The sequence below is a fragment of the Neofelis nebulosa genome, chromosome 7 (assembly GCF_028018385.1).
Source record: "Neofelis nebulosa isolate mNeoNeb1 chromosome 7, mNeoNeb1.pri, whole genome shotgun sequence".
Lineage (NCBI taxonomy): Eukaryota > Metazoa > Chordata > Mammalia > Carnivora > Felidae > Neofelis > Neofelis nebulosa.
Window position 1 is genome coordinate 119,509,816 of NC_080788.1, and position 24,060 is coordinate 119,533,875.

The 24,060-nt window shown below is 41.3% G+C and overlaps 2 protein-coding genes across 14 annotated transcripts in view; one reads left to right on the plus strand and one right to left on the minus strand.

The window, feature by feature from the left end:
* PAPLN (papilin, proteoglycan like sulfated glycoprotein) overlaps positions 1-2,282 on the plus strand; it is a 37,066-nt gene extending 34,784 nt beyond the window's left edge. For all 4 annotated transcript variants that reach the window (XM_058739566.1, XM_058739564.1, XM_058739567.1 and 1 more), the window contains one exon: positions 606-2,282. In XM_058739566.1, the coding sequence (XP_058595549.1) occupies positions 606-781 (176 nt within the window). In that variant the 3' untranslated portion in view covers positions 782-2,282. The remainder of the gene's footprint in view (positions 1-605) is intronic.
* Positions 2,283-3,178: 896 nt separating this feature from the next.
* NUMB (NUMB endocytic adaptor protein) overlaps positions 3,179-24,060 on the minus strand; it is a 206,550-nt gene continuing 185,668 nt past the window's right edge. For 6 of the 10 annotated variants that reach the window (XM_058739574.1, XM_058739577.1, XM_058739569.1 and 3 more), the window contains 6 exons: positions 22,214-22,354; positions 12,640-12,844; positions 10,453-10,746; positions 8,520-8,669; positions 6,149-6,295; positions 3,179-5,246 (listed from right to left, as the gene is read on the minus strand). In XM_058739574.1, coding sequence (XP_058595557.1) covers positions 4,531-5,246; positions 6,149-6,295; positions 8,520-8,669; positions 10,453-10,746; positions 12,640-12,844; positions 22,214-22,354 — 1,653 coding nt within the window. In that variant the 3' untranslated portion in view covers positions 3,179-4,530. The remainder of the gene's footprint in view (positions 5,247-6,148; positions 6,296-8,519; positions 8,670-10,452; positions 10,747-12,639; positions 12,845-22,213; positions 22,355-24,060) is intronic. The other 4 variants (XM_058739570.1, XM_058739572.1, XM_058739578.1 and 1 more) reach the window with 2 other exon arrangements.

Genomic DNA, 24,060 nt, shown 5'->3' on the forward strand with positions numbered 1-24,060 from the left:
CAGTGGGGGGGGGGGGGGGGGGCTGGCAACCAGCATTTTTGTGCTCAGTGCAGTATTAGAGCCATAGTTCACAAGGCTGTTCTAATCACTTTGCCTAATACTTGCTCTCTCTGGGGGGCGGGGGAGTGTGGGAAAATTGGGAAGATGGGGAATGAAGTGACTGAGACGCACTGGGGCTACTGAAGGCACAACACATTAAATCAGCAATGAGACGACAGCTCTTGCCAACTCAGAATTTTACTTAGGTTGATCCTACTCCCTTCCCAGTCCAGGGGCTAAGGCAGCTGTCATTCAGCTCTTCAGGTCACAATTGCAAGGGTAGGAGTTAACTTCAGGAGATGTTTAATCATCCGGTCAGTCACTATTTGGGAGTCTGCATTGGGCTGAGGTTGCAGGACAACCGGAGGACCACTGCATGCCTAAATGAGGCCCATGGCGGGGGGTGGGGAAGCATTGTAGACACACGTGTTAAAAAGTTCCAGAATAACTGTACTTTTTGGGAATCTGGCAGATCTAGTGTTGCTTTCCTTTAAGGCAAAGAAAGAATAGGTGGACTTTTCAGCGTACACAGCTTCCTTAACCACTTTCTCTCCCTTGTTTTACAGCACTGGCAGCCCAGCCCAGGGACCTCAGCAGGGAGTGTATGGATCAGCCTGAGCTGGCCAACTGTGATTTGATCCTGCAGGCCCAGCTCTGTGGCAATGAGTATTACTCCAGCTTCTGCTGTGCCAGCTGTTCCCGCTTCCAGCCTCACGCTCGGCCTGTCTGGCAGCAGGGATGAAGGCTAGCTCCAGCCCCAGTCCTGAAGCAAGTCTCGGGCTGCTGTCTCTGGCTGGCAAAGGGAGCGATCTTCTAGAGAATGGGCTCTTTCAGCGCCCCCACCCCAACCCCCACCCCCACCCCGCAGTGCTGTGCCTCAGCAGCAGATAGCACCTGCCTCGCTTCCGACACTACAGGCAGCGGTCAAGAGGAGTCTGCTTGGATAAGGACACCCTTTACTTTACGGCTTCCGTCTATAATTTCTGTTACACAGGACCAATTCACTGGGTTCTAAAGCAAGCTACCAGGGTTCTCACTTCATTTAAAGCTGGGTGGGGAGGTGTGTAATGGGTTCAAAGTTAACACCTGTCTCACACGGGCACGCTAACTCTTGCTGTGTCAGGCAAGTTTCTTTGCTAGAACTCCATCTCATCTAGTGTCAGACAGTGGTCCATTACTCTAGTCAACCTCCCCCTGCCAGGTAGTGTAGCAACCAGCTTCAACTCGCATCTGTACATACAGTTAATGGCACGTTTGTGAAGCTCTTGCCAAAGTGGAACACGACATGTAAGGCTCAGTACAGGGATGTGGGATGAAGGAGCGGCAGCTGCGTTATTGTGTGAGCATGACAGAATGGGGCCGGGGTGGGGGGAAGCTCCTTACTTTCATCAGAAGCTGGTGCCTGAAGCCCTCCTCCTGAGGCTGACCTGCAGAGCCTGGTGGCGAGGACTGCCTCACACCTGCATCAAGCTGACAGACCTGTTCTGTACAGTGACTAACTGGGAGCCTCTCCTCCCCAAGCAGGAATCTGTGAAGCAAAATGTTTGCTTCCAGATGCAAATCAGACTATTAAAAACAGGCAGCAGCAGGATAGGGGACCAATGGAGGGGAAGGCAATGTATTAACAATGAAGGGATTTCAGTTGGAAGAAATCCTTCTCCATCCGTCAGAACCTCCGGTTCCTTGCTGCTAAACAAGAGGCCTGGATTCAATGAGCTTCCAGGTCCCTTTCCACTTTAACCTTGTACCCATCCTCCAGTAGACTGGCTGGGCTAAGCCAAGGCTAAGCGACAGGTTCTGGGACACAGGAAAGACAGGCATTATAGGGAAAGCTGACTTTTATTACCAACGCACTGGCTGGAAAAGAGACAAACTGCATCATGGGTGAGTGATACTTCTTCGTCTACCTCTCATTCAGCACAGGAAACATGGGTTAGGGGCAGAGGTATTTTTTTCTTTCCATTTAAAAAAAATACAGAGGAGCATCCCCTTTCATTTATCATGGCTGGTTTTGCTATACAAATTGGAAACTAAGGGCTATTTTCCTGGACTCCCCAATTCCTTATTTGCCAATTGGCAACGTAATTTAGAAGGTAAGTCTGAGGTTAGCTAGCTCTTCTTAGAACTAGTCACAGAAGAGCGGGCCAAGGTTAGGGAAACAATAAAACTCAATCTAGACAAGTGGTTCTCAACCCTCTTCCATACTGGAAGCTTTTTCTTTAAAAAACAAAACAAAAAAACACCCTGAGCGGCACCTGGGTGGCTCAGTCAGGTTAAGTATCTGACTTTGGCTCAGGTCATGATTTCACAATTTGTGAGTTTGAGCCCTTCATCAGGCTCTGTGCTGACAACTCAGAGCCTGGAGCCTGGTTCAGATTCTGTGTTTCCCTCTCTTTCTCTGCCCCTCGCCCACTTGCACTCTCTCAAAAATAAATACATATATAAAAAATACCTGAATGTGGGTCCCCACCTGCTCCCCAACATGAGAATTTTAAAAGCTTCCCAGGTGGTTCTAATACATATCCAACGCTGAGACTCACTGCTTCAGTCAGGGCCTTCTCAGAATGTGAATCTTGTTCCAATGTAGAGTCTGATTACTAGGTCGGGAGGGGGGTCAGGGGTGGGGCTGAGATTCTGTATCTCCACTCCTAGGTGAAGTCCATGCTCTTGTTCCAGACCACACTTTGAGCAGTAAGGATCTGACATCAGAGATATGCTTAGGACCAACCAAAGCCTAAAGTATAAATACAAAAGTGAATTTTAAGAGTAGACTAGTCCTGATGGGCACAATAGATAAAGGGGACTAAGAGGTACAATCTTCCGGTTATAAGTCACAGAGATGAAAGGTATAGCAGAGAGAATGTAGTCAACAATACTGTAATAACATGTGTGGTGACAGATGGTGACCACACTTATTGTGAGCACTGTGTAATGTATACAATTATCAGATCAATATGTTGTACACCTGAAGTTAACACTGTATGCAAATTATACTTCAATAAAAAAAAAAGTCCCAATAAAAGATTTTCTAGACATCAAACTGGAGTTTAGCAGAATGGAGCAAGAACAGACCAAAAAGAACTAAAACACATTTACTAATAAAGAAAAGGGGAAAGACCAGCCCTTCAGGGGCAAAAGCTTCTACCACGAACATTTATTTTTGTTAAAGCAGATTATAAATTCTCATCAGTACAAATATATATAACTTACATTTGATTGTAAGGCCAACGTTCAAAAGTAAAAATGAGATGGGATCTCACGTTGTTACCAGAGGTCAAGTGGCTACAACTGGCAACGGGATGCTCTCACCACAAGTGGGGGGACCGGCTCACACACAGCTATTAAACCAGAATCTCCATCCCCACAAAGCTGGTGGGGACAAAATCTAAAGGACAAAACAAAACCCGAGACCCACATGACAAATCAACACAGTAACCTGTGCTCCCGTCCATGGATATGATTAAGTCATTGTCACCTTAGTGTTAAAAGTAGAGGATTAACATAAGGAAACTGCAGCAGTATATAAAAGAAAATACATATTCTCTGTAGAATGTATTCAGACTGATTCCATTAAAATTACATTAGGATTTCATCACAGGTTTAAAACCAGGACAATACTGCTCTTTCATTTTCGTTAAAACTACCACCTAGGGACTGTACTGGTCATACGCATGATTGTTGCTGCAAGGTGCTACTTACAACGAATGATACCAAGTAATAGGGATCCCATCTGCAACTCCCAACCTCTCCTCTCTCCACATCAATAGGCATCACTGATAAATCAATCTTATGTACAATTTCTTACAGCTAACCCTTTTACCTTTGGCAAGATTACTTACAACTCATACAACTTTTTAATATTGAGAACTATTTAAAATATTCTAAATGCATAAAAATAAAGATTTTGGCTTTTTTGATATATATTTATAATATTTATTCTTACTCAAAGTGGAAGCTCAACTTTACCCCTAAAATATAGCTCTGTTGGGCAGCTGCTGTGCCCTCCTGGGAATTCTGGCAGCACGGCCTGCCTCTCGTCCCCAGCCCAAGCACAGGCCACCATGTTCTTGATCTCTAAGACAGGCCAGTGAGAGGCGGCAGGTGAATGGCCTGAAAAATGAAGGGTGATTGTTTTGCTTCCCGTTGTGTTTTATATTCCAGTAAATGTGCTTTGAATACAGATTCCTGTTCAGATACCCTGCCTCTCTGCTGCCAGAGATTTTTAAGGGGCTGAGGGAGTAGGAGGGGGACAGAGGGCAACATTTCCTTGACTTCTTTAGCCCAACTGCAAGACAACTCTTCTCTAGGAATGTTTCTTCCATTTTTTTCAAAATCACCTCTCCTAGCACTCTGTGCCTGGACATGCTCCTTAAGACCTTTGGGATTAGTGAAAAGTATACTGACTGGGAACACAAAGTTCCCTTTGCTTCTTTGACCTCTGCCCCTGCCCTTGCCTAAGTATGGGCAAAATACATAAGCCATAGAGACTACTTAAAGTTCAATTTCAAATGTTTTCTGTAAGTCACTGGAGAAAGGGTTGGTGGGAGAGGGGTTAGTACGCTGCTTGGACTTGCTTTCTAATGCAGCCCACTGGGCTTCGAAGGGATCCACCGGGCAGGCCCCTGCAGGAACCTCTGTGTGCTTATCTCCCGAGGCTAACCTGCCATCGTCTACACCATTGAAAGCTGCAGAACCGTTGAGGTGCTGAGCAGGAGGCTTAAAGAAGGGACTGGCAGTAGCACTGCTTGTCTCATACTGAGGGAATGTCTGCTGCTTGACCAGGCTGGGAGACTGATGGGAGTGGGCAGCCTGAGGGTGGCCTGCAGTGCCAAACACGTTGGCTACCATCTGGGAGGGAGTGATGCCCACCACAGGCACATTAGGGGCTGGATAGGGCATCCCATTGGCCACAGGATAGGACTGGGCAGGGACAAAGGCTGGTGGCAGGGGTGGGACCACACCCACTGGTATGGGCTGAGAGGTGAGGAATGCATTCCCTTGGAAAGATGGTGTTGGCTGGGTGATGGCAGTGGGTGGAGGAGGCTGGAGAACTGGCTGCAGAGAGGCAGCTGAGGCCTGGGGCTGCTGTGCCCGGACACTCTTGGACACCTCTTCTAACCAGCGGTCAGCCTCAGAGGGAGTGCGTCTGTGACCAGCCTGGAAGAGACCTGGAGATGCAGCACCAGAAGATTGACTCCACTCGGTCCCTGAAACCAATGAGATCAAGAGAGACAAAAGAATCAGAACCGTTAGGGGCTTCTTTCCTTACCTGATAACCTTGGTTACCTGAATGATCCTAACATGTGGAACAAGTGCCCCTAATGGGACACTTTGTAGTTCTAGCAGGTGTGAGAAAAGTCTCTATTACCAGCTGAGGAGGTTTTGTTTTAGGACAAAGGAAACCTGTCAGACCATGCTGCTATCGCAGCCACACTGAGGAGCTGTCTAGATAGGGCTCAGACTCCATGGAACTAAGGCAGCTGGCTGGCATCTGAAACCCCTTCCTATTGCTGTGGCTCCTCCGTGCTACAGAAATTGGCCTGCACATGCTCTAAAGAGCCCAAGGTGATTCACCTTTTGCTCTAACAGAATAAAAAGAAAATAACCAGGGACATGGTGCTGTACTTTGTGGCCCCTGTCTTGTTTCAAGAGACATGTTATCTTTCAGGTGAACTGCCTTTATTACTATTAAAATTTGTTTTGATTTTATAGTTAACAAATGTTCATTACAGAAAAACTAGAAAGTAAAGCAAAGCAAAAAACAAAGCTTTTTCTGTAGGCCTGCCATTGTAAGAGGCAAGGTTCCCACCCTTGTTACAGGCATATCCATTTATCTCCAAATCCAGTGGTCAGCTCAGGGTTGGGCCCAGGAATCTGTATTTTGTGAAAGTTCTAAGGGGTAGTTGTGTTCTGTAGCCCTAGAAACTATCAGTCTAATCTCTTGAGTTCCTCTCCTTCACCATCCTTTCCTAATAGTTTATTTCCAGGAGGGAATACACTTTTCCTGAAAGGATTCCTCCCCGGTTCCCACTTGGGTAAATGGCTGATTTCTGAATCGGCGTCACTTATCTGATCCCAGAATCCTCACCACTACCCATGGCCACCTTACCCGAACGTGTGGCTGCAATTCCCTTGTTAGCAGCATCAGGGGCATGGGCCCAAGGGTTGGTTTCACGAACAGGCATTGCTACGGGTGCTAGAGCAGTATGGGCTGGCTTAGCAGCAAGCACATGGAAGGCTGAGTCAGTGCCATTAGCTACAATGGGAGCAGACAACATCGATGGAGTTAATTCATGCAGGGTGAATGGGTGACCCTTTGGAGCTCGGTCAGGCCGATGTGCGATAATGGTGGAACAGGTAAGACAGAAAAGTTGGTGTTGGGATGACCATGCCATCTTGCAATGGATACACAAACCTTTGGGCAAAGAGGGAATTAGAGGTAATTAAAATAGCTATACTGATAAAAAAGTCAAATGACTGTTCTAGGAAAATATGTGAACAGGGAGAGAGGAAATGAAGCCTAGAGAAACAATTTCTAATTAAGTTGAACAGAGCTGCTCTGTCTTACAAGAAGCAAAAATCAATTCTAGGTATAGCTTAGCCGTTGGCATAAGATGTAGATAAAGCATTTCCTTCTCCTACCACTTTTCCAAAAGATCAAATTATGCCAACAATAACAATGGGTTAAATACAGTGATCCTCTATGATGTGCCAGACACTATGTTAACAGTACTTTAGCATTCATCATCCTATTTAATTCTCTCAAAAATCCCATAAGGCTGGTATCCTCATACTACAAATGAGAAAACAAATTTGGTATATATTTTCATATGCTTAATGTTTAATTCGCTACAGAATTAATTTCATCTCTATTTTTGAAGTTTTTTTCCCTCAGTAATGTTCATAATATCTCAAAGCACTACTATTCTATCCTGTCTCTCTTTATTAAAATCTCTGAATCCTCGCTCCTTTACTCCAGACATCTTTTCCATTAGTTTCTATTCCTTATCCCAGCTCTCTGTCATAGTCAGTATGGAGCAAGCACCTTCCCCTGCCCTATACTTCAATCATTCCCTCTTTAAGATGGGCAACCATACTTATGGCATTGGTATTACTTACCCCAGGGCTCGTCTTAAAAGACTAGCTCACTCATAGACTGGTTGCTGCTTGTGGGCAGGGAAAGGACTACGTTCTATTAGTTTTGTACATCCCATTGTAAATAGGCACTGTAAATTCAGAAATAGGTAGCGGAACGTAATAGATAACGATATTCAGAAAGACCTGGGTTTAAATCCTGCCTGTGCAATTTGGGAAATTTATTCAACCTCTCTGAGCCTCATTTTCCTGATCTGTATTGCTTACCTCAAAGGGTTGTTGTGGGGATTAAATGAGAAAATGCTGAGTCCTCATCATGATGTAGCAGGCACTGTGCTAATGTCTGCTCAATAAATTGTGCCTATTGTTGGTATTATAAACATTTGTTAGATGAAATGAAAAGCCATTTGGTGCACATGATTATAATAGATTTTTTTGTTTTTAAAAGAGACTCTCTGAAGGAAAAGCATTAGTAGCTTCCTCAGAAAGGAATGGGGTACTGTCTCCCCGTTTTGAGCTCTTTCTCAAAAGAAATGAAGAAATGGCGATTATAAGAATTCAAATCCTAAAAGTCTATTATTTAAGTTATATATAGACTCTTTGCTGACTTCAGAGTCAACACCAAGTATTAACTCAGTATCCTGGAAACAACAACTTTTAGTTAGTCCTCAATGCCTTTACAAAGGTAAATTTCAGGGCACTTGTTACAGAAGATGAAATGAACTAAGAAGCCAAAAGAAGTGCCTTTTTCTTTATGAACCTCTTGTGGTAGGATGGAGACGAGCTGAATCCAAGTCTTCTTAACCTTGGCACTACTGATAACTTGGGCCAGAAAATTCCTTGCTGTGAGGGCTGCCATTGTGTGCACTGAAGGATGTTTAGTAGCATTCCTATCCTCAGCCCAGATGACAGTAGCAGCCACTCCCTACCAGCTTGTGACACCCCAAAATGTCACCAATGAATGCCAAATTTTCCCTGAGAGGGGCAAAACTGCCTCGGGTTGAGAGCCCTCTGCTAAAGAAAGCATACGCTGGAACCAACTCTGATGACTGCTGCTTCTGGAGAACTGGCTGGATACTCTGAATAGTTAAGTGGGAAGTAAAGCAGTGGGTTGGGACTACAGAAGCTCTTAAACAGAATGGGATCAAAGACAGAAAGGTACATGCAGTGATGAATGCAGACATTCTAGGAAAAAGGAATGGGAACAAAGCACAAAGACATTGTGGAAAAGGGGAATTAACAAATCTGAGACATCATCCAACAGGGAAATTAACAGGTCCGACCAGCTCTTGGGAAGCTCAGAATGCCCACCGAGAGTCAGTGAGCTGTGCCATGAAAGTACAAGCTTCACAGAGAACAGCTGAGCAGGCTAAGAGGGCACCAACCTTGAAAGGCAGGAGACTGTGGTGCTAGCACTGTCACCGGTTTGGTCATTGGGGCAGATGAGAAGGGATCCTCCGTGGGTGTGCTGAAGGCATTGGTGATCTGTGAGCACAGGGAGCTGATACTCTCTGCCTCCCCTTCTACTTCTGGCACTGCAAGGCAAACAGAAAATGGTCCCAGACAGAAAAACTAATCCTGAAATATAACAGTATGACACAAGGTGGCATTTTATAACACATCCCTTATTTGCGAAAGGAAAAGTCTCAACTGTCAAGTGGGGCTATAAAAGCAGCTTCAAAAAGTTAGTATAAAATGTCAACAATTTATGTACTAAGGACTATCTTCCTCTCTGAAAATCCCCAGTTCTTTATTTCCTTTCCTGTGTGAAACTACTGAGAAGTTGGTATTCTTTTTTTGTGTCAGTTAGCTACATTTTTCTGGAAGACATCTGCAACCTGTTTGCCTTCCAACTAATTCCCAAGGCTGTGATCTGCATAGAGTTCTGGAGCCACTTAGTAACTCTAGCAGAAGATGGGTTAAAATCAGGGGCACCAGTGGCAGCTTAGTCCTTCTCTCTGTAATAAGCTACAATAATATCATCACTCATTTTTTTTCCTTAAGTAGCAAGTATGTGAACTGTGATAACATGAAAAAGTAAACTGAAATCCAGGACTCTATAGGCTTTGTTCTTTAAAATTTTTTTTAATGTTTATTTTTGAGAGAGAGAGACACACACAGAGTGTGAGGGGGCGGCAGAGAAAGAGGGAGACACAGAATCTGAAACAGGCTCCAGGTTCTGAGCTGTCAGCACAGAGTGCGATGCAGGGCTTGAACCCACGAACCATGAGATCATGACCTGAGCTGAAGTGGGATGCTTAACAGATTGAGCACCCAGGTGCTCCTAGGCTTTGTTCTTAATATTGACTCTGGGATACTTCTGTCACAGGGGAAGCTGATAATGCGTGGTGAACCTTTGGTTTGCTCAACTATGAAAAGAATGGTTTTTGTTTCCCATCTGCTCCAGAAGAAGACTGAAGACAAGGTACTAGAAGCATCTGGAGTTTCCATTTTTATAGGAGTTGAGAGCTGGAAAGACCCTCAGTAATCATCCAGTCCAACTGTTGTTTAGGCCTCCTTTCATCCGTCAAAAGAACTTAACACTCTGGACTTTTATACCATCACTGGGAGTGTCTTATTGAAACAGTCTTCCCCATATTCTGTTATAGCACTGGCTTGTCATGTCTCAGAGTGAAGTAAAATAGAGCCCAATAAAAGCACTGACCAGATCTGACACTTTAGCTCTGGATCTTACGATGAGGATAGAGCTACCAGGGCTGGCTCAGCTGTACAGGGGCCACACAAAGGCCTGTGTGGCGGTTCTGAAAGGTAATGAATATATGTGAGCAAGCTCACTGTCTCTGATGAAAAACAGATTTTTGATTTAAACAGGAGACCCGTTTTGAGTTTCCTCCGTACGGAGTCAACCAGCCACAAGGACAATGAGCACTTATCCATTTCTTCTGGTACATCTGAGAGTAATGCTATTTGAATAGGTGTGTTTCCAAAGCCTTTTAAATTAATTCTCTGTTGGGTCCCAAATGGCAGGATTAGAATGGAAACTTGAGACCCTTGATGTCTGGAAGCAGGTTGGCTGAGAGGTAGCACACTTCCATCAGGACAAATCACAAACCTTGTAGCTCAGTGTAGGAATTTCCATCATGGCTCTGATACCTATCTGTTGAAGAGAAATGAAGGATTCACGACCCTCTCCATGAACCTTACTTTTCTCTCAATGGGAAATGACACAAGATACATACAACCATCAACCAGCCTCAGAAGAGAGGGTGGCTAGTTTGATGGGTTTAGTGTTACCACTGGAAATAACGATAGTGCTTCAGTGCAAAGCACTTATGAGTCAGGTGGATGCTGCATTACCTGCATTTTTTATGGGGAAATCAGTCTTCCTCTGCATAGTGGAAGGCAACTCATTGATGCGCAGGGATAGTTGGCGTTTAAAGGGTGACATCTTCTGGCTAAGAGCAGGAAATCCTCGGAAAGAGCCTTGGCGAGCAAGTTGTTCAATGGGCGCATGCCGGCGTGGGATGGCATGAGGATTGTTCGTCTCCAGAGAGGCAGTGGCATCCGAAGTGGGAGAGGTGGGAGAGGATGGGGATGGGGCAGTGTTGCCAGGAGCCACTGATGAGCCAACAGCTGTCTTATCTGTTTCAGCTCAAGAAAGTCAAGAGAAAGAGGACCTTAGCAGTCTTCAAATAATTCCGGCTTATACAGTCAAGGAACTCAAAACCTCCTTATGTCCTTTTACCCATCTGCTTCCCAAAGTCTCTTAAAGGGCAGGTTACAAGCAGGGCTCAGATCTCCTACGTTTCAGACAAATAAAAGGTTTAATATCCTACTACGTGTCACATGATATATCTACTAAGACACAAATATCAGATCTTTGATTCTCATGCAATGATTCATAACTTAAGATTTTCTTTAAGACACTGACCAAGATAAAAAAAAAACCCCAGCACCTATGAACTCCTAATGTGAGATCGTTTATAGAATGATGATCCATAGTTTTCAATGTTTGTTTGCTTGTTTTTTGGGAGAGAGGACTTTGGAAGTGGCAGAGTCAGAAAGGTCTAAACAAGTGTAAATTTGATTAGATATTAAAGAATGTCAAAAGGCAGTCTTTAAATCACAAACAATGTGCATTTGTGTCTCATTTGAATAAAAGCATACAGAAGCAAATTTTAAAGTTTTTTTTTTTTTTTTTTAATCTATACCTGACATGGGGCTCCAACTCACCACCGTGAGAGTTGCACACTTCACCAACGGAGCCAGCCAGGCACCCCCATAAGTAAAAGTTTAAACTGGATTATACCTAAATACAAAACTATTTCCATGTAAGTACCAGCTGAGTCCCATTCTGAATGTGGTAAATCTCTACCTGCCTCCCCTCATAATGCTCTAGATGTTAGACTCAACCACTTTGGCAGCTGCTGTGTGTAGCCAAGAGTATTATTTGATGGTATTAAAGAATATGCTTCCAGTCTGAAAAATCACTGTAGCACACTAAATAATAGCTATGTATATTACATTTTCTGATAAAAATAGCATGGTATTTTATTATTTGGTATCCTGGCACAAATGTTTATAAGAAATAAAAAATTCACAATCAAGAATTTAATTTCAAATAAAATGTGTACCCTTTTTTTACCTTAAGAATTAGAGTTGTTTGGGTCAGTATTCAATGAATGGCATTCTTTAGTGGCTGGTTTAGAACTAAAAGCATACAGTAAAAAAATGAGCAAGATTTTTATCAAATCTTGTATATTTATACTGAACTTTTTAATTCCAAAATATTCCTTGTGGGTTTCAACTCTAGCTGCACACAAGAATGCAAAGCATTTTCCCCCAAGCCCTATCATTTAGTTTTACAATACACTCAAACCCAACTTTACACAAGAGACTTCTGAGTGACCTGAATTGTCCGCACAGGTATTTCTGCTATGCTGCCATGTATACCTGCAAAAAAATCACACTTTGCAAAATCACACACTAAAATTTGGCTATGGGAAAAAGAGGGGTTAGCTTCTATGGACTTTTTTCACTAAAGCACTAAAACACAGTAATAATCTAATAAGAACAACATCACTGTGAAATTTCTACCCACATTTGTACCTAGCATCACCATCAGTGGGTCCTTTGCAGCCTAAACCTGCAACTTGTACTTCTTCCTTCAAGAATGTAGGTCCTTAGTAGCATGTACCTCTCACAGAGATCAGATACATCAAAATTAGAAGTCTGTTCCAGGATGTAGATTTCCCCAATTTTGTTTTTAAACATGGGGGGGTAATGTCTTTGCAGCTTCTTCAGCTGCACTCTCAGCCTCCCCAGACAGCTTCTGGTAATGGAAAGAGTAAATACTTTGGAAGCCACTAAACCACTTACTGTAAAGGAAAGGCCTTTGTTTAGGTTTTCAGCTTTGTTCTTAAAGTCTTCATATACTGCTAAGAGTTCTCTTTGTGAGACAGCTTGCCCCTGAGAGCTTCCAAATATTAACCTGCTGGGAAAAATGGCTTAAATAAACATAAATTGTAATAGAACAGATTGTACCTTTCTTGGCATCTTGGATTTGTTTCATAATCTCCTCTCTTTCTGCTTGCTCTGTGGCTGTTGTGACACGGAATGATCCTTCTCTTGTAAAAGTGGTCCGACTGGCATCAAAAGTAGCAGTCACTCCACATTCCTTCTCCCGCTTCTGTTTCCGTTCCAAACAGGCTGCAAATGCACAGCCTACTGCATGACTCAATCTCTCACCCTGTATATAACAGAAGGTTTAAAAAAACTTTTTTTAGAGTTACAGTACAATTACAAATAAGCTTGGACCACAAATAAGTCTGTTTTCTTAAATTAAATTTTATTTTTTTAAATTTACATCCAAGTTAGTTAGCATATAGTGCAGCAGTGATTCAGGAGTAGATTCCTTAGTGCCCCTTACCCATTTAGCCCATCCCCCCTCCCACAACCCCTCCAGTAACCCTCTGTTTGTTTTCCATATTTAAGAGTCTCTTATGTTTTGTCCCCCTCCCTGTTTTTATATTATTTTTGCTTCCTTTCCCTTGTGTTTATTTGTTCTGTGTCTTAAAGTCCTCATATGAGTGAAGTCATACGATATTTGTCTTTCTCTAATTTTGTTTAGCATAATACCCTCTAGTTCCATCTATGTAGGTGCAAATGGCAAGATTTCATTCTTTTTGATTGCCAAATAATACTCCATTGTGTGTGTATATACACACACACACACACACACACACACACACACACACACACACCATATCTTCTTTATCCATTCATCCATTGATGGACATTTGGGTTCTTTCCATACTTTGGCTATTGTCGATAGTGCTGCTATAAACATTGGGGTGCATGTGCCCCTTTGAAACAGCATACCTGTATCCCTTAGATAAATACCTAGCAGTGCAATTTCTGGGTTGTAGTTGCACCCAGTTCTATTTTTAATTTTTTTGAGGAACTTCCATACTGTTTTCCAGAGTGGCTGCACCAGGTTGCATTCCCACCAGCAGTGCAAAAGAGATCCTCTTTCTCCGCATCCTCGCCAACATCTGTTGTTGCCTGAATTGTTAATGTTAGTCACTCTGACAGGCGTGAGATGGTATTTCACTGTGGTTTTGATTTGTATTTCCCTCATGATGAGTGATGTTGAGCATTTTTTCATGTGTCGGATAGCCATCTGGATGTCTTCTTTGGAGAAGTGTCTATTTGTGTCTTTTGCCCATTTCTTCACTGGATTATTTTTCTGTGTTGAGTTTGGTAAGTTCTTCATAGATTTTGGATACTAACCCTTTATCTGATATGTCTTTTGCAAATATCTACTCCCATTCCATCGGTTGCCTTTCAGTTTTGCTGTTTCCTGGATGTGCAGAAGTTTTTTATTTTGATGAGGTCCCAATAGTTCATTTTTGCTTTTGTTTCCCTTGCCTCTGGAGACGTGTTGAGTAAGAAGTTGCTGCGGCCTCTCAAGATCAAAGAGGTTTTTGCCTGCTTTCTCCTTGAGGATTTTGATGGCTTCCTGTCTTACATTCAGGTCTGTCATCCATTTTGAGTTTATTTTTATGTATGGTGTCAGAAAGTGGTCCAGGTTCATTCTTCTGCATGTCGCTGTCCAGTTTTCCCAGCACCACTTGCTGAAGAGACAGTCTTTATTCCACTAGATATTCTTTCCTGCTTTGTCAAAGATTAGTTGGCCATACGTTTGTGAGTCCATTTCTGGGTTCTCTATTGTGTTCCATTGATCTGAGTGTCTGTTCTTGTGCCAGTACCACAGTGTCTTGATGATTACAGCTTTATAATACAGCTTGGAGTCCAGGATTGTGATGTCTCCTGCTTTGGTTTTCTTTTTCAAGATTGCTTTGGCTATTCGGGGTCTTTTCTGGTTCCATACAAATTTTAGGATTGTTGTTCTAGCTCTGTGAAGAATTCTGGTGTTATTTTGATAGGGATTGCATTGAATACGTAGATTGCTTTGGGTAGTACTGACATTTTAATATTTGTTCCTCCTATCGAGGAGCATGAAATATGTTTCCATTTTTTTGTGTTTTCTTCAATTTCTTTCATAAGCTTTCTATAGTTTTCAGTGTATAGATTTTTCACCTTTTTGGTTAGATTTATTCCTAGGTTTTTTATGGTTTTTGGTGTAATTGTAAATGGGATTGGTTCCTTGATTTCTCTTTCTGTTGCTTCATTGTTGTATAGGAATGCAACTGATTTCTGTGCATTGATTTTATATCCTGCAACTTTGCTGAATTCATGAATCAGTTCTAGCAGTTTTTTGGTGGAATCTTTAGAGTTTTCCATGTAGAGTATCATGTCATCTGCGAAGAGTGAAAGTCTGACCTCCTCCTGGCCAATTTGGATGCTTTTTATTTCTTTGTGTTGTCTGACTGCAGAGGTTAAGACTTCCAATACTATGTTGAATAACAGTGGCGAGAGTGGACATCCCTGTCATGTTCCTGACCTTAGGGGAAAAGCTCTCAGTTTTACTCCATCGAGGATGATGTTAGCGTTGGATCTTTCATATATGGCTTTTATGATCTTGAGGTACGCTCCTTCTATCCCTACTTTCTTGAGGGTGTTTATCAAGAAAGGATGCTGTATTTTGTCAAATGCTTTCTCTGCATCTATTGAGAGGATCACACGGATCTTTTCCTTTCTTTTATTGATGTGACGAATCACAGATTGTTTTGCAGATATTGAACCAGCCCTACATCCCAGGTATAAATCTCACTTGGTTGTGGTGGATAATTTTTTTAATGTATTGTTGAAACCGGTTGGCTAATATCTTGAGGATTTTTGCATCCATGTTCGTCAGGGAAATTGGTCTATAGTTCTTCATTTTATTGGGGTCTTTGGTTTTGGCTTCATAGAAAGTTTGGAAGTTTGCCTTCCATTTCTATTTTTTGGAACAGCTTCAAGAGAATAGGTGTTAACTCTTTCTTAAATGTTTGGTAGAATCCCCCTGGAAAGCCATCTGGCCCTGGACTCTTGTTTTTTGGGAGATTTTTGATTACTAATTCGATTTCTTTACTGGTATGGGCCTGTTCAAATTTTCTATTTCTCCTGTTTTGGTTTTGGTAGTATACATGTTTCTAGGAATTTGTCCATTTCTTCCAGATTGCAAATTTTATTGGCATATAATTGTTCATAATATTCTCTTATTATTGTTTTTATTTCTGCTGTATTGGTTGTGATCTCTCCTCTTCCATTCTTGATTTTATTTATTTGGGTCCTTTCCTTTTTGATCAAACTGGCTAGTGATTTATCAATTTTATTAACTCTTTCAAAGAACCAGCTTCTGGTTTCATTGATCTGTTCTACTGTTTTTTTGGTTTCAATAGCATTAATTTCTGCTCTAATCTTTATTACTTCCTGTCTTCTGCTGGTTTTGGGTTTTATTTGCTGTTCTTTTTCCAGCTCTTTAAGGTATAAGGTCAGGTTGTGTATCTGAGACCTTTCTTCCTTCTTTAGGAAGGCCTGGATTGCTATATACTTTCCTTTTATGACCACCTTTGCTGCATCCCTGAGATTTGGGGCTGTGGTGTTATCATTTTCATTGGCTTCCATGTACTTTTTTTTTTTTTTTTTTTTTTAATTTTTCAATGTTTCTATTTTTTGAGAGGCAGAGAGAAACAGAGTATGAGCAGGGGAGGGGTAGAGAGAGAGGGAGACACAGATTCCAAAGCAGGCTTCAGGCTCTGAGCTGTCAGCACAGAGCCCGATGCAGGGCTCGAACCCATGAGCATGAGATCATGACCTGAGTCAAAGTCGGACACTCAACCGACTGAGCCACCCAGGTGCCTCCCATGTACTCTTTAACTTCCCATGTACTTTCTTTAACTTCTTGGTTAGTCCATTCATTCCTTTAGTTTCTTTAGTTCTTTAGTCTCCAAGTATTTGTTTCCTTTCTAAATTTTTTCTTGTGGTTGATTTTGAGTTTCATAGCGTTGTGGTCTGAAAATATGCATGGTATGATCTCGATCTTTTTGTACTTGTTGAGGGCTGATTTGTGTCCCAGTATGTGGTCGATTCTGGAGAACATTCCATGTGCACTGGAGAAGAATATATATTCCGCTGCTTTAGGATGCAATGTTCTGAATATATCTGTTAAGTTCATCTGGTCTAGTGTGTCATTCAAAGCCATTGTTTCCTTGTTGATTTTCTGATTAGATAATCTGTCCATTGCTGTAAGTGGGGTGTTGAAGTCCCCTACTATAAAGGTATTATTTTCAATGAGTTTGTGATTGATTTATATATCTGGGTGCTCCCACATTTGGAGCATAAATGTTTACAACTGTTAGGTTTTCTTGGTAGACAGACTCCTGAATTATGATATAATGCCCTTCTTCATCTCTTGTTACAGTCTTTATTTTAAAGTCTAGATTGTCTGATATAAATATGGCTACTCCAGCTTTCTTTTGTTGACCATTAGCATGATAGATGGTTCTCCATCTCCTTATTTTCAATCTGAAGGTGTCCTTAGGTCTAAAGTGGGTCTCTTGTAAACAGCATATAGATGGATCTTGTTTTCTTATTCATTCTGTTACCCTTTGCCTTTTGATTGGAGCATTTAGTCCATTGATGTTTAGAGTAAGTACTGAAAGATATGAATTTATTGCCATTATGTTGCTTGTGGAGTTTGAGTTTCTGGTGGTGTTCTCTGGTCCTTTCTAGTCTTTGTTGCTTTAGGTATGTATGTATGTATGTATGTATGTATGCATTTATTTATTTATTTCATCTTTGCTCTCCTCAGAGAGTTCCCCCTTAAAATTTCTTGCAGGACTGGTTTAGTGGTCACAAACTCCTTTAATTTTTGTTTGTCTGGGAAACTTTTAATCTCTCCTATTTTGAATAACAGCATTGCTGGATAAAGAATTGTTGGCTGCATATTTTTCTGATTCAGCACATTTAATATATTGTGCCAATCCTTTCTGGCCTGCCAAGTTTCTGTGGATAGGTCTGCTGCAAACCTGTTCTGTCTTCCTTTGTAGGTTAAAGACTTTTTTCCCCCTGCTGCTTTCATGATTCTTTCCTGGCCCGAGTATTTTGTGAATTTGACTATGATATGCTTTGTTGACAGTCGTTTTTTGTTGAATCTAATGGGAGTCCTCTGTGCTTCCTAGATTTTTATGTCTGTGTCTTTCCCAGGTTAGGAAAGTTTTCTGCTATGATTTGCTCACATAACCCTTTTACCCTTTTTCTCTCTTTTCATCTTCTGGGACCCCTATGATTCTGATGTTGTTCCTTTTTAATGAGTCACTGATTTCTCTAATTCTTAAGTCATGCTCTTTTGCCTTAGTCTCCCTCTTTTTTTCTGTTTCATTATTCTCCAGAAGTTTGTCCTCTATATCGCTGAATCTCTGCTCTACCTCATCCATCCTTGCCGCCATGGCATCCATTCGAGATTGCAGCTCAGTCATATCATTTTTTTATTTCATCCTGACTAGCTTTTATTTCTTTTACCTCCACAGAAAGGGATTCTAATCTATTTTAGACTCCACCTAGTATCCTTATTACCATGATTCTAATTCTGGTTCAGACATCTTGCTTGTATCTGTGTTGGTTAAGTCCCTGGCTGTCGTTTCTTCCTGCTCTTTTGGGGTGAATTCCTGCTGAGTTCTGTAGTTCAGGTTGTGCAGATTGTTGTGTTAATCCTCAATCAGTTTTCTAGGTCTGCAGGATGGTTTACTGTTGATCTGGCTGTATTTCATGGACACAAGACGCAAAAAATACTTTCATGCTGTTCTGCCATCTTCAAATAAGTCTGTTTTTACACAAGGCAAAATGTTGGCAAGTCCAGCTTAAAATTATATTTTATTTTTGAATTTTATTTATTTATTTTGAGAGAGAGGGAGAGAGATCACACAAGCAGGTGAGGGGCAGAGAGAAGGAGAGACAGAATCCCAAGCAGGCTCCGTGCTGTCAGCACAGAGCCCAATGTGGGGCTTGAACTCATGAACCATGAGATCATGATGTGAGCCGAGATCAAGAGTCGGATGATTAACTGAATGAGCCACCTAGATGCCTCTAAAATTATATTTTAATATATTAATATGGCAAATTAAATGAATAAATTACCATTAGTAATGCTAATGATACTTTACTGTAGTGGGCACTGGGTAAAGTGACCATGAGTAACCTCTACTTTTGTGACCAGCCACTGAGACCTTACCAGTCAGGTTCTCTCTGTTACTCATATTAGCTTTAGAGACACTGCTCAAGGTTTGAGGCCCTACGTCTTGACACAAATCTTACATTTGCCAATTAAGGGAACAGTGGTAATATGTACCAGCATTTCTAAGAAACTACTGGAAAGACAGGCAAGTTTCAGGAGCTTGAATAGACTTTCAACATATCTAGGACAAAATGTGCAAACCAAGAACAAAAGGTGCAAACCTAAGACTTTGTATAACTAGTACAACTCCAGCAATGACAAGGGAATTATGAAAAGGAAAGCTTAGCTTTCTCAGTCTCCTCTATCCAAATGCCACACTCCCCTCCCCAACACCCTACCCCATTCTAGACCCTCATTGCTTTGATGCTGTCCCCCTTTCCTATCTTCTAGCTCTCTCACAACTCTCCCTCTCAACCACACACAGGCAAAAATTAAAGTAGGTTTTCACCCACACTGTACACTTAAAAAGGAATTAGATAAAACTGATTTGTCTGTGTGAGAAGAGAGCTTATATAAACAACATTATTTTAAAGAAATGCTGGATTACCTAAATTTAATAAACTCAATGGATTATTTTCACCAGGGTTATCTGTATTTTAAAGCATATCCCTAATTGTGAAATAACAAAGTTAGAGATGATATAGTAACTTTTGGCATCACTAATAGTAAGAAGGGATATTTGAGAACAGAGAGCCCTTTGTGGAGTTTTCAAAATCACACCATGTAGGTAGCTGTAGCTGCTCCTACATATGGTTCAAGTAATTTCCCTGAATTTTATATGCCAATATTAGATATCATAATGAGGAGTAATGTCGGAAATGCCTTTTGTCCCTAAAATTTCACACAAATGTAAACTGTAATATTTCACATAATTGCTTATTGCTTATTAAAAGAATGAGTTACTTTTTATGAATCCACATGAGTTTCCATCTACCTTCTTAGGAGGATGATACAAGGGTAGGGCACTGAAGCATGAAATAGGAAAGAGAACCGGAGTTTTAGAACCTGTCTGCTTTTGAACACAGCTCTATTACAAGGACAGAGCTATTGTCCAAAGAAGTTTATTATTGCTCCTAGGCCTAGGGCAGAAGTTCTTGAAGACAGACCCTCCCCAAGCCCCATCTGAGACCCACTGAATGAAAAACTCTTGAAGGTGGGGCCTAACAAACTGTTTTTATCAAGCCCTCCAGGTGATTCTGATACAGAAGAACCATTGGCCAAGGAGATTCAAACAGTCTGAAATGCAATACCAGGATCTGACAATAAAACAGTTTTTAAATTAATATAAGGAAACTCTTAAACTCTTGATTTTGTGAGTATAGTGATAGCAAAATGCACTGCTTTATGGCTTAAGATCTGAGAGACAAAGGAAGAAAGTATAGTTTATTTACTTCAACTCATTAATGCACTGTGTCAAACCAAGGAGGTACAGCTTTGACAATATTAGCCACGGTTTTCAGAGCAGTTATCATGTGTCAGACTCTATACTAAGAGTGCTTATATCAATTATCTACTTTATTTATTTATTTATTTATTTTTTTACATTTTTTAATTTATTTTTGGGACAGAGAGAGACAGAGTATGAACGGGGGAGGGGCAGAGAGAGAGGGAGGCACAGAATCGGAAACAGGCTCCGAGCCATCAGCCCAGAGCCTGACGCGGGGCTCGAACTCACGGACCGTGAGATCGTGACCTGGCTGAAGTCGGACGCTTAACCGACTGCGCCACCCAGGCGCCCCCAATTATCTACTTTAATCTTCACAATTGTTATCTTCATTTTATAGAAGTGGAAACTAAGACTTAAAGAATGTCAAGTAACTTTCCCTAAATCCCATAGTTAGTAAGTACCAGAACAAGGCCTGAAACCCAGATCTGAGTCAGAGCCTGGACTCTTAACAGTTTATAGCGCTGTCTCCAAGAGCTTTGAAAAAACATTTTGGTGAATTTTAGAGTACAGCCACCACTTCCCTTTTAGATTAAACACTGGCAAGATTTTATTGAGTTGTAGCCTTCAGGAATGACTATACTGCCTTATTCTGTCTGGCCTTACAAAAAACTCAGTAAAATGGGATGGGTAGGTGGCTCAGTCGGTTAAGCGTCTGACTTTGGCTCAGGTCATGATCTTGTGGTTTGTGGGTTCTGCCTTGCGTCGGGCTCTGTGTGGACAGCTCAGAGCCCAGAGCCTGCTTGGGATTCTGTGTCTCCCTCTCTCTCTGCCCTCCCCTGCTTGTACTCGGTCTCTCTCTCTCTCTCTCTCTCAAAAATAAATAAACATTAAAAAAAAAATTTTAAACTCCGTAATTACAGGGGTGTCTGGGTGGCTCAGTCAGTTGAGCATCCGATTCTTGATATTGGCTCAGGTCATGATTCCAGGGTCATGGAATTGAGCCCTGCATCAGGCTCAGTGCTGAGTGTGGAGCCTGCTTAAGATTCTCTCTCTCTCCCTCTGCTCCTCTGCGCCACTCATGCTCTTTCTCTCTCAAGTAAAAAAATATATAAAACTCAGTAATTACAAGTACACATTCAATGCTCTACTGTAGTGAAGATCATCATCATCTAAGAGACTTGTCTTTCAAGTCAGAATTTTGGGCAATTTATATGAAGGATAATAGGTTAGTTATTCTCCATTTTTAAACAAAACCAAAAATTTCTACTATGCAACAATTTCTGGCATGCCAGAAATTCAATGTACCATAATTTAGTTTTTTTTTTTTTCTTTAAAGTAATCTCTACCCCCCAATGTGGGGTCTGAATTCATGACCCCGAGATCAAGAGTCACACGCTCCACTGACTGAGCCAGCCAGGTGACCCAGTATTTTTATTTCTTAATTAATTGAAAATATACTCCAAGTCAGCTCTTTCATTTATAGAATTTCTTTGCAAATAAATTTATAAGCACCTTTCAATGTCAGTATCTATACCCAGATGTATTAGCAAATAAATACATGTAAGAATCTTGAACACAGTTCTAATAATGAAAAGTTTCAAGTAAAGTTTAGCAGCAACCATCACCAGAGCACTTTTACTTTCCTTTAATGACCTTGGATCTCAGCTAATTATGGAGCTCTGTGGGCTCAGGGTCACACCAAGAGTGTGAACTACTTGAATAAAAGGAGTAAAAGCAGGCTAGTTTGACACTTCCAAGTGCTGTAACAGCAGGAACATGTTAGAAATGTAGTAGAGGGGCACTGGGGTGGCTCAGTTGGTTAAGTGTCTGACTTCAGCTCAGGTCATGATCTCACTGCTCATGGGTTCGAGCCCTGCATCTTGGGATCTCTGTCTCCCTCTCTCTCTGCCCCTCCCCGCACTCATGCTTGTGTACACGCTCGCTCTCTCTCTCTCAAAATAAATAAATAAAACATTTGAAAAAAAAAATGCAGTGGAAATTGCTTGGCCAACTGAGGCTAGTCATGATGAAATCCACACTGTTGGACTCACTGTGTCCTTGACAGCCATGAAGCAATGACAGATCCAGCGCCGAGTGGTGCCGTCACGACATATGTAAGAGAAGGCTCTATCAAAGTTCCTATCCGGAGCACAGAAAGAAACTTTTTCTATTGTCTGGTCAACTATGAGGTCCTAGAAAAAGGGAAGCACAAAGGAACAGAGGACTTATCAAGTTATTCAAGCTCCTCAGAATAAACACAGGATGTTCACTTCACAATAGAGTCTCCACAACAAATGAATTGAGACTATGAAATAGCTAGATCTGAGGCCAGCAGCCTGAATACTAAGAATTTGACTTAGGAGAAATCCCAAGAGGCACTCTGCCCAGATGCCTCTCTCACTTCATCTTCTGTTCTAAAACATATGCTTGCTGCTTTTAGTTTTATCATGGTATATTCCATGCTCAATTTGATAATGTATGTAAAATCACTATATCTCATTTGATTCCCATATAACTTATATTAACTTAGTGATCATTTAATTTTAACTATGACTTTTTTATATACTTGCTGAATGGCACTGTATACACACAGTATAAACATTACACAGAATGTTTTTTAAAATCTTGAGGCTCTGAGATTCTTCTACGTGATATTCCCAGTCTAGAATCCCTAGATGCTGAGGTGGGGCTGTAAGAGCTAAAACATAAAATCAAACAAAATAGTTTTTATAAAGCATCATCATAATGGCTCATTATGATTTTATTTTGCATAATGTGCTTACTATGAATTTCCTCTTTAGCAAAATGATTCTTCTTTTGGATTGTCTGTCATTTTTCTTATTGATATGTAAGAGTTCTTTATATATTCTAAATATAAGCGCTTTATAGATTATATGCACTGCAAAATTTCTTTTCCATTCCTGATGAGTCCAAGGGTGAAAAGCCACCAATTACTATTATCACTAAAGGTGGAAAAAGAACCAATACCAGTGCTACAAGTCGCCAGCAGGGGGCAAAATTACTTTCTAACTGGTATAAAACAATTAAAAACATAGCCTCCATGTATAACACATTTCATCCAAAACATTAAAAAAATACATAAGTTCTTAACAATAAATTTAAATGATCATTGTTTTCAATAATAATGTACATTTAAGAGTACCACTTCTTGGGACGCCTGGTTGGCCCAGTCGGTTAAGTGTCCTACTTTGGCTCACATATTCCTTTTATGGCAAGCATATAAGAGCAGGGCAGAGGACTACAAAACAAATTTTAAGAGGGCAGTACATTTAAGCTTTTAAAGTTTTAAAAGATGTGTAGAGGGGCGCCTGGGTGGCGCAGTCGGTTGAGTGTCCAACTTCAGCTCAGGTCATCATCTCGTAGTTCGTGAGTCTGAGTCCCGAGCTGGGCTCTGTGCTGACAGCTCAGAGCCTGGAGCCTGCTTGCAATTCTGTGTCTCCCTCTCTCTGCCCCTCCCCCGTTTATACTCTGTCTCTCAAAAATAAATAAACATTAAAAAAAGGGTACCACTTTTCTTGAAATTAAAAAAAAAAAAGCCTTCGATGGAAGGTCAAAAGAACTCATGCAGCTGTATTAAGTCACTTAAAATGTATCAGACAAGTTACCCATCAAAATTGCTCTTTACCTGCAGACTCCCCCCCAACCCTTCAATAATACATGAATTTTTTTAGAAAAATTGCCTTCATGTTAAAATTTCTCCAGGCTTTAGGTCTCTTAGGAAATTTTAATTAATGATTAAATGTGCTTATATAACACTTTTATGGTCTCTAAGGTCAGAGTCTGTGTCTCTCTCTTTTCTTAATATAATTTATCATCAAATTGGTTTCCATACAACACCCAGAGCTCATCCCAACAACTGCCCTCCGCAATGCCCATT